The sequence below is a fragment of the Pipistrellus hanaki genome (assembly GCF_964339955.1).
Source record: "Pipistrellus hanaki genome assembly, chromosome: 4".
NCBI lineage: Eukaryota > Metazoa > Chordata > Mammalia > Chiroptera > Vespertilionidae > Pipistrellus > Pipistrellus hanaki.
This window is the reverse complement of record NC_140506.1, coordinates 83,604,552-83,614,931: the sequence shown is the minus strand read 5'-3', so window position 1 is coordinate 83,614,931 and position 10,380 is coordinate 83,604,552. Positions and strand designations below refer to the sequence as shown.

At 52.2% G+C, this 10,380-nt stretch overlaps 2 protein-coding genes across 2 annotated transcripts; both read right to left on the bottom strand.

Annotated features, from left to right (window-relative positions):
• Positions 1-4,447: 4,447 nt before the first annotated feature.
• Positions 4,448-4,732, bottom strand: PRM3 (protamine 3; the record flags this gene model as incomplete). Its single annotated transcript, XM_084880972.1, has 1 exon — positions 4,448-4,732. One exon carries the CDS (start codon positions 4,730-4,732, stop codon positions 4,448-4,450), a length of 285 nt encoding a protein of 94 aa, XP_084737098.1.
• A 2,019-nt stretch (positions 4,733-6,751) lies between these two features.
• On the bottom strand, positions 6,752-9,447 carry PRM1 (protamine 1; the record flags this gene model as incomplete). The annotated part of the gene is made up of 3 exons (XM_084880828.1): positions 6,752-6,838; positions 7,137-7,150; positions 9,342-9,447. The coding sequence occupies 3 exons, from the start codon at positions 9,445-9,447 to the stop codon at positions 6,752-6,754; spliced, it is 207 nt and encodes a 68-aa protein (XP_084736954.1).
• Between the last annotated feature and the right edge of the window lie 933 nt (positions 9,448-10,380).

The following is a 10,380-nucleotide window of genomic DNA, read 5'->3' as shown; positions in this document are numbered from 1 at the left end:
TCCTTCTATCCAGTTAACCTGCCACCTATCTATTTTCTAATCAACCCATCCAACTTATTGGAAGAACTAGTCCATCAATGTACCACATACACAACTGCCATGGTTTCTTCTCCTTCTTGGCTTGGAGGTTGCAGCCTTCGCCTCACTGCCCCCCCATCATCCAGCTGGGCAGCCCCTCTCACCCCTCCCCACCTGCGTGGATAGTACCTGAGTTTCGCCTCTTTGTTTTGTACACCTGCTGTCTCCTATTGACCACCTTCCTCTTCCTCACTTTTCCTTCCAAGTTCTTTCTGTTCTTGGTGTTGCTGCAGGAGTGGGTGGTGGGCCTCACGGGGCAGTGGTGGGAGTTCGTGGTGCGTTTGTGATGCCTTGGTGGTGGGCTGGGGCTTGGAGTCTGGATTTGGTGGCCGGTTGGGCTTTGGCTGGAGATCCGGCTTCGGCTGCAACTCTGGCTCCGGGTGCAGCCATGGCTGCAGTTCTGGCAGTGGTGGCTGCAATTGCAGGTGTGGCTTTGGGGCCGAGAGTTGCTATGGGGCTGGGTGTGGGTGGTGGGAGGGTTCTGTGACTTGGTGTCCATGGGAGGCCACTTGTGGGGGCAGAGGCCGCCTCCTCCTCCTCCTCTTCTTCCAGCACACCCAGCTTTGCAGGGGCCCTGGCACCCCCCCAGTTATATAGTTGGGCCCAATTGTGATGGCACAGGCATGGAGGTGTAACAGATGTGGCCTGGTTGGGACAAAGGCCCCTAACTCTTACACTAACCCCTAGGGTGGAGCAATTTTCAGGGGCCCTCTAGGGTAATCCCATCTGTTGGTTAAGAGTAGGGACCTTTGAGTCACATTGAGCTGGACCCACATCCCAGATCTACCTTTTTCTTTTTTTATGGGTCACTCACCTGGGTTTTCATCCCTCCAAATCCCAGTTCCCCTGTCTTTGTAGAGTGGGGACAATAAGAATACCTACCTCTCTGGGATGCCAGACAAATTAAGTGAGAGAATCAGTGTACAGCGATTGGCTCAGCGACAGCCCACAGTATGAGCTCAATAAACATGGCTAAACATTCCAGCTCTTTTCTTATTCCTCCCATCGGCTTAGAGGCCAGGGCACAGTCTGACCTCAGTGATACTTGGCTGGGGGCGGGTGGTTGATAAGATAGAGCAAGGATAGCTGGGTGAGTAGATGGATGGTGAATGGATTGGATGGCTTATTGGATGGATGAATGATAAGAGTAATGGGATGAACTGATCTGTGGTCAAGGGGGCTGCTTGGCAAGCCCACTTCCCAGTCAAGATTTAAATTTGGGAGATTTAGAGCAAGGTTCAATCCCAGTGTATGCTGATTCCTATCTAGGGTAGGTCACTTTGGTTTTTGAGACTTCCTTATCTGACAAAGGGATGTCATTCCTTCCTTCCGGGTATTCTTGTGAACCTGAAATGCCTGTCCAGCCACAGGAGGCAGTTGAAAGCCCTCTTCCTCCTTCAGATTCCTGCCTCCCGCCTCCCTCCCTACTAATGAAGCCTCACCTACAGGCCCGCCCCACTCAGATCTCTGGGCGCCTACGGAAAAAAGCCCAGTCTGTTAGCATGGAGACCATACCAGCACATAGCAGCTCAATCCTTGCCACGCCTTGGCCAACACCCTTGGGCTTAGCTCCTGGCCACTCTCAGCCTGCACTTTCCCCCTCTTCCCCTTGAAACTCCTTCTGTGTTCATCTCCCCTCCCCTGGCAGGCCCCCCAGCCCACATCTACGTCGCCTCCTCTATCCTCATCAACACTTTCCTCTTGCTATGAGACTTTACTATCATTTGCTTTTATTACAGTTTATTTCTTAACAAGATTGTCACATCATTCAAGCGACAACCACCCTCATTAATGGGCATCCCTCCCCCCTTCTAGGCAGTTTTGTCCTTGAGTCTCACGGGAGCCTTTGTAGTGGGTTGAAATGGTGGCCCCCAAAAGGTATGTCCAGGTCCTGACCCCAGAACCTGTCAGTTTGACTGTATTTTGAAAAAGCATTTTTTTGTAGATGTAAGTTAAGGAGAGTGTATCTTGGTTATCAAGTGGGCCCTAATCCAATCACAAATGTTCTTTTTTTTTCGTTAATCTCCTCATCTGAGGATATTCCTCCCCAGCCCCCCCCCCCCCCAAAAAAAATGGAATTTTAAAGAGAGTGGAAGGGCCGGGACCGGTTTGGCTCAGCGGTAGAGCGTCGGCCTGTGGACTGAAAGGTCCCGGGTTCGATTCCGGTCAAGGGCATGTACCTTGGTTGCGGGCACATCCCCAGTGGGGGGTGTGCAAGAGGCAGCTGGTCGGTGTTTCTCTCTCATTGACGTTTCTAACTCTCTGTCCCTTTCAATTCCTCTCTGTGTAAAATCAATAAAATATTTAAAAAAAAAAAAAAGAGAGTGGAAGGGAAGGGGAGGGGGTGGGAGAGAGAAACATGGATTGGTTGCCTCCTGCACATGCCCTGACCCAGAGCGGATGGAGCCCAAGACCCTTCAGTCTGCAGCCAAGGCTGTAACCATTGAGTCAGACTGGCCAGAGCACAAGTGTTCTTATAAAACAGAAGAGAAGACACACATCCTCTTTATGAGAATAGACCACAAGAAGTCAGAGGCAAAGATTAGAGTTATGCAGCCACAAGCCAAAGACCTTGAGCTGCCATGAGCTGCACAAGGCAAGGAAGGATTCTCCCCTGGGACCTCTGGGGGAGGGGCCTATGGCCCAGTTGACTTCTTGATTTCAGACTTTGGCTTCCAGAATGAGAGAGGATAGATTTCTGTTGTTTTAAGCCACGAAGTTTGTGAGCATTTGTCCCAGCAATCCTAAATGAACCCTATGAGGCCAGCATGACTGTTTCATTTTATAAAGAGGGAGCAGGCTCAGAGTCACAGATAGTCAGTGGCAGAGCCAGGATCCAAACCCAGGCCCACCCCTTATGGTCCATAGGGGTCAGAGGGGATTATAGAGGCCACATGGGCTCTGTTCTAATGGCCTTGCCTTGTGTGGGCTCAGTGGGCTGGTTGGCCATGCTGTGAAGATTCTTTCTGCGTCCTTTCTCCTCCCCACTCCCCCCTGCCCTGCTGATTCCCTATTTCCATATGCCAGAGTGTGTAGAAGGATGGAGACTTGTGTTTTGTTCATCTTAAAGCCCATAGTGACTACATAGGGGGCTTGACAAATATTTGACTGAATGGGCAGGTGGATCTCTGGGACTTCGATAAAAGCAGCTGGTTGACTGAGGTACTGGGTCAGGGGTATGGGTAGGAATCCGTTAAGACTTACAGACAGCGGGGCCTCCTGCTTTGGACATCACTTGTCCTCTTCTATCTGCAAGTTTTAATGGTGGCCTCCCCTCTGAGTAACCCAAGGCCTCTTTAACCCTAAACCCCCCCCCCCCCCAAGTAGCTGAGAGTTCCCAGGAAAAACTGCCACTCCCTCCCCCAACAGCCGTCAGGATTCTACTCAGCCAAGTGGCTGGTGCTCGGGGGCCTACTGAGGGCAGAGGGTGGAGATCATGTGTCATTTCTTCAGGAACAGGATGGACCGCAGAGTGGCCAGAGTAAGTAAGTGGCCAGAGGGCCTGGGTTTTATATCTGTGTCTGGCGGCTTCTCTGGGCTCCCTTTGCCTGTTGCTTTCATGAGGACATGGGTTCTGCTCCGACAGCCAGACCCTTGATAAAGGCAGACATGAGCCTCTGTGAGCACGGGTGTCACCTTGAATATGAGGGTGGCAGCAGAAGAATCACAGGCTGAGGACTAAGACCCACCACATCCTCTGACCCCAGAATCAGAGCCAATGAGCCACCTCATTCCACAATAATACCATCTTCATTCAAGTGTGCCTGGCGTGGGCCCACTCAGCGCTTCCACTGACCTAGAGGGCACTACTAATTTCACCCTGACCCAGAGAGGGGCAGGCCAAGGCTCAAAGACAGACAGTGACTTGCTCAAGGTCACAACTAACAGAAAGAGGTTTGATTCCTGGTGTGCTGAACCCACAAGCCAGTACTCCTTAGCAAAACTGATGGCTAGAGTATCAGGATGGGAGCTTTGCTGAGGGAGAGTATACTGTCCCCTCAGGCACCCTCAGCCTGCGTACTCACCTGCTCCCCCTCTGTCCCATTATGTGTACACCCCCAGAGAAGGGACTGGCTGAGATGACTTTCCTTCCCAGGCCACCACATTTTTGTCCCCTAAAACAGGGGAGGGTGGAAAAGTCACAGAGAGTGGACCTTGTGAGAACTTCTGGTTGGATGTCAGGAGCAGGATTGATTTCTGCTCTTCACACGCACACATGTACAGGGGCACACACATGGTACCACAGGCACAGGATTGAGGAGACCAGAAAGGGGGAGTAGAGTTTCTTTGGAGATTTTATTGGCTCTTTTCTGAAAGTTCTTCTCGCTGGAATAGCAGCAGGCAGCTCTTCCTGGGTCCTCATCGGGGGTCAGGAGTGCGTCTGCTTGGGCTCGGGGCTCTGCTGGGCCACAGGGTCATCTTCGGCGCCCTCCTCCTGCCTCTCAGGCTCCATCAGCAGCAGCTTGCCCTGTACTGGGAGCTCCTCTTCCTCCTCCTCTTCCTCCTCCTCCTCCTCTTCTTCTCCCTCCTCTTCTTCCTCACCCTCTGAGGACAAGGAGAAGTTATCTTGACTCACGCAGGCCACGAGCTTCTTCATGGAGGATTCGTGGCCCCGGCTGTGGCCTGTGCCTAGCTTGGCACAGTGGGAACCCATGTCTGCTTTGGCTGCCTCTCCAGACTGGGCAGGAAGGCCTCTGGGGGAAAGTGGAGGGGCTTTGAGGGCTGTAGGCAGGGTGCTGACATCACAAAGGTGCCTCTTGAGCTCCCCACCCTCGGATACCTGAGTCTTGACACCTGCCTCAAACCTCAGCCATGAGCAGCCCCACTGAGCGCTTGCCACCTGAAGAGCAGGGCAGAGGCAGAACACCAGGCCAGTGCCGATGCCGCCTCCCCTGCCAGGTTGCCTCCTCCATCTGGCTTCATTTGCTCTTATAAAAGTTCCCCTTTGAGTTGGGATGGCAGTTAGGGATAGAATTTCCAGAAGCACCCCCCCCACCCCCCGCCACCCTCCCCGGTCACATCCCAGAAACACCCAGTCTAGGAGAGCTGTTGACAGAATGTGACAGTAGGTCAGACAGTGGCTCCCTTTGGGGGCTGGAGACACAGAGGAGCCTTGTGGTGGGAAGGGCTGGAAATGTACACTTTCTTGACCTGGGTGGTGCCTACGCAGGTGTACTTAAAATCTGTGTCCTCGGTGTCAGCTACACTTCCGTCAATCTAAAGAAAACCCTTACTTCCTGTCCCCCGAAAATCACCCTTTGAAGGCAGCGCTCCTAAGCTTTTGGGGTCACAGGTCTCTTTAGCTACACATCCCCATAGGACACAATTTCAGCAAAGGAGGGCTGAGTTAAGTTCCCTTCGTATCCATTTTCCAACATGTAAATCAAAGTTTGCCATTTTTCTGCCCTAAACTCTTGGTGGCTATGATAAACTGAATAATGACTCTGGGTATCTTTGAAAAAACAAAAACAAAACTAATTTCAGGGAGGAAGAGAGAGGGAAACATCAATGTTGAGAATCATTGATCAGCTGCCTCCTGCACACCCTCTATGGGGGATTGAGTCCGAAACCTGGGCATCTAACTGTGGCCTCCTGGTTCATGGGTTGGTGCTCAATCACTGAGCCCCACTGTCCCCCTTCTCCCCCCGCCAGGGATCTTGAATGGGAAGATTATCCTGGGTTAGCTGGGTGAGCCCTAAATGCAGTCACAAGGGTCCCCGTGAGGAGGCAGACATTTCACAGAGGAGGCCTTGTGACCACAGAAGCAGAGACTGGAGTGATGTGGTCACAGCCAAGGAACTCCAGGATGACAAAACCACCAGAAACTAGGAAGGGGTGAGAACGGGTTCTGCCTGGAGCCCCCAGAGTGCAGCCCTGTTGACTGGTACACAGAGTCCCATCTCAATCTAGTGGCCCACAGGCCTCACATTAATTTACCCCTTTCTTTTGTTTCCTCTATGCCAGGCCTTCCTATCTCAGCATACTTTCCCAAGCTACCCAACACATCCTAAGGTTCAAGACCCCGCAGATGGGGATGACAAGGAACTGGGAAGGTCAGGGTGGAATAGTGTGTCTTTTAGCATCACAAAAGGCAAACCTGGCTTGGGTGACAGGGGATGTCACAGGTAATTCAACGTGCCTATCTCCCAGGAGCACTCTACTGAACTCCCTGGCCTAGCCCCCGCCCCTTTCCTCCCCAAAGAAGGGAAGCCATGTTCGTATGATTTGCATAAAGGAGACCCTGACAAGCCAGCAAGTTTCTTATCTCAAGCTTTATTTGGCAGATGACTTGCTCATTTTACTCAAGAACTTATGGGCTCAGGGTTTGGGCATCCAGCATGGAGGGATTGCTGTGGTCATGTGAGGTGGTTCCTTGTCAGGTGACTTTTCCTTGATTTCCAACCAGGTGTGTGATGGATGGGCCCAGGAAGGTCTAACGACACCTTCTGTATCTTCTCCTCCTGCATCTTCTGCGACCTTTTGGAAAAGAAAGTTCTGATCATAGGGCAATCCAGACAACCTGGGTGGGGCTGGGGATTGGGGACTGTCAAATGGGGTAGGATCCCAGGGTATCATGAGCCTCCCACTGCCCTTCTGGGCATGGTCTGGAGGTGTTGGGTGCCCAGAGCGTGAGTAAATAGGACTAGACCAACATCTACGGTGCCTCCTGTGCCTACAGCAACGTCTCCGGCGTCTCCGGCATGAGCGGCGCCGCCTTCTGTGGATCCTGTACAGCCGCCTTCGGGAGCAGCGCCTGCGTCTGTAGTGACAGCGGCCTCTGAGTGTCCTCCCGTCCTGGCTGTCCTCTGCATTCGGATCCTGCTCTTGTTCCTGGCTTTGTTGATGTGGGCGTTCGCTCAGGCTCCTGGCGCTGTGTCGGACCATTGTGATTGCAGGCTGAGGCTGTCGCTGGCTTTGGGGGCAGGGAGGAGGGCTGAGGCCTGCCCACCTGCTCTTGCTGTTAATGTTGGTCTGGTCTGCCAGCAGCTTTTCGAGCACTTGTATATAAAGGGGCCCCCCACTATGACTTGGCAGCCCCACCCCACCATTGTCCTCACCCTGGCCAGCTCCTCTGTGAAGAAAACAGAGCCAGGGTCCACGGCCAGCAGGGCCTGGAAGGGCAAGCCACCCCTTCCCGATCCCTGTAGCAGGTGGGACTTTGCCAACCTTTTCTTGTCCACATCTAAGCCCTTCTCTCATCCAGCTGGTGGCAACCCCCACATAGCCATTCCTGAAGTTCCCTCACCACCTGAGAAGCTGCGCCATGCGTGGGCCTTCATTATTGCTTTTCTATCCAACAGTTATCTAATGGTTACTGTATGCCAAGCATTTCATTCACGTTCATACATTTACTCATTTACTCCTCACTGTTATAATCCCCATTTCCAACAGGGAAACTGAGGCACAAAGCAATTAAATGACTTGTTCAAGGTCACTGCAAATAAGGGGCAAGAGAGTCTGTGCCCTTGGCCCCTCCTTCCCACCCCTCTCACTGTACTGAGATGATCCCATTAAAGCAGAATCAGAATCTTAGCAACTGGTTTCCCTTTCTGAGCTTTCTGGGTGAGTTGAGGATCTGGAGATAGGAACTCATCCTGGGTTATCCCAGGTGATTTCAAATGTAGGGACATGGGTCGTTGAAAGTTGGAAGAAGGAGGCAGCAGGAGAGTCACAGGAAGAGCTTTAAAGATTCTAGCCACTGGCTTTGAAGATGGAGGTGGGGCCTCTCGGAGCTGACGAGAACACGGCCCTGCCCACACCTTGACTCTAGCCCTGTGAGACCCGTTGTGGAATTCTGTAAGATAATAAATTTGAGTTGTTGTAAGCTATGAAGTGTGTGGAATTTGTTACAGTAGCCACAGGAAACTAATACAGAAGCTTAATTTCACCCGGTGTTCATATGCATTAAGGTGGCCAGGGAGGTCTGTGTCCAGTTATCAGCGATATCGTCTGACTGGGTATAGGAAGCATCCAGCGACCCCCATTTAACACCCTCACTTGGAAAGACAGGGTTGTCCGTGCCTGTGTGGCAAGGCCAGTATGGGGCCTAAAAGTGAATGCCAAACACCTGTACACCATGATGCCGAAACATGCAGGTCATGGTCATGTTTCGGAGGTTCTAGATGGCCCTTTAGGGATAGGGCCTGAGCCGTGGGCTTTGCTCCGCCGCCATGAGATGGTGAAATGAGCCAAATAGGCCGTTGTCCAAAGTGTTTTGTGAACCATCTCCACACCATCCTGGGGTTTCAAGCCCTCAGTGTATCATGTGGGTCGAGTGGGTAGACAAGATGGTCATGTTAAATGTGAAAGCTTAGTTCAGCCACCACCTGGGCATCCCTGTACCCAGACCTAGGGGAGCTTTGGGCCGAAAACTGTGGGCACGTTGGGGATGGTGGGATATAGTGATGAGCTGGAGCTGGTAAATGTTTACCTGGCTCTCTGTGACAGGGGCAGGGGAGAGCAAGTCCTGATTTGTAGCCTTTGCACGAGTTTCTGTGGTCCGTTTCAAGCTGCCAGCAGGTGTCATAGAGCTCAGTGTTGGCGGGAGGTGGGCTCAGGAACAGAATGGCTCGGCTCCTGTCCCCACTGGGGGATCTCTAAGGGGGGGTTGGGAGGCAGCTTTTGATTGACTTAGCAGTCAGGAGTTTGGACCAAGATTTAATGTGACAACTGTCACTCATGTCCCCTCTTCCTGGCATCTTCAACCCCTTTTATTATTTTAAAATATAAACATCCATGATGAGAATCATTGATCGGCTACCTCCTGCACAGACCCTCTGGGGATCAAGCCAGCAACCCACGTATGTGCCCTGACTGAGAATCAAACCTTGACCTCCTGGCTCATGGGTCGAAGCTCAAACACAGCCACACTGGCTGGGCATTCCCCACTTTTAATCCCCAGCCCTCCTCTCCCCTGAACTCCCTTCTCAAGGCAAAGACATAAGAGAGGAGTTATTTTTTCAACATTTATTGACAGGCGGCGTTGTTCGTTAGCAGGCTCCTGTTCCATGTTCACTTCATTGAGATGATGCCATGTTCAAGGTGTAGCAAGAGGGTGTTGTAGCTGGTAAAAGTCAGGCAGAGCGTGTGGACTTGCTAGCTTGTGCCTTCAGCATCTTAAGGCATCTTATCTTCTTCTACACCTGTAGCGGCGGCAGCACGCTAGGAAGCAAAACGGGGAGAGAGAACATTTTAGTGTGGCAGAACCCTCAGTTCTGCCCAGCTCTTTGTGGCTTCTGTACCCAGATAGGGACCCCTTTTACCTCTTCTCCTCCTTCTCCTCCGACAGCAGCGCCTCCTTCGCCTATGACATCTTCTTCTCCGGCGGCGGCACCTGCTCCGGCTGCGGCAGCGTCTGTATCTGGCCATGGTGCTGGGTGGAACTGGCCTAGATGTTCAGAGCAGGGAAACCACCTTGGCTGAGCCAGCCAACCTGTGAGCAGGTGGAACTTGGTGGGCTGTGAACCAGGGCCTGGTCCTGTGCCTCTTATAGACGCTGGGGCGGGGCCTGGGCATTGTGAGGTCGCAGAGGCCTGCACCTCGGACCCTGGCATGTCCATATATGGGCATGTGCGAGGCCCTTGGGGAGGACAGGGCGGGGCTGCCCGGCTCACCAGCCACTGATAATCACCTATTCAGTCAATTCACAAAGTATTATTGAGCGCCTTACTATGTGTCAGATTCTGGACGAGTTGTCAACATACAGTGATAAATAAGGCAGACATGTCCCTGCCTGATACACTTTCTGACTACAAGAAACACAAATGAAATAGCCTCGTAGAATAAATGTAGTTGTGAGAAAAGCTGACAAGAGAAACTTCAGATTTTTATGGGGGCATGTGTTGGGGGACTTGAGGCCCTAGGAGAGCTGCTTCATGAAGTGCTGGTGAAGTGAATTCCTAAAGGACCAGTTGGAGTTGGAGCAGAGAAAAGCCTCTGGGAGAAGGAAACAGCTGGTGCGAAGTTCCGAAGCAGCGTGGGGTGTGTGATTCCAGTTATATGAAGTGTCCCAAAGGGAAATCCGTAGACAAGTCAGTTGGTGGTTGTGGGAAAAGGGGCCTAGGGACTGACTGCTTAGTGGGTACAGGTTTCCCTCTGGGGTGATGAAAATGTTTTGGAACTAGGGAAAGGTGATGGTCACACAACATTATGCGTGTACTAACTGCCGCCGAATTGCTCACTGTGACCTGATCCTGTGTTACCTGAATTTTACCTCCACTGAAAAGTTCTGAGGCTGAAAGGGTGGCAGCTATAAGGAACCAAAGGGGGGCCCACAGGGTGGCCGGGGAGGAAGGCAAGATG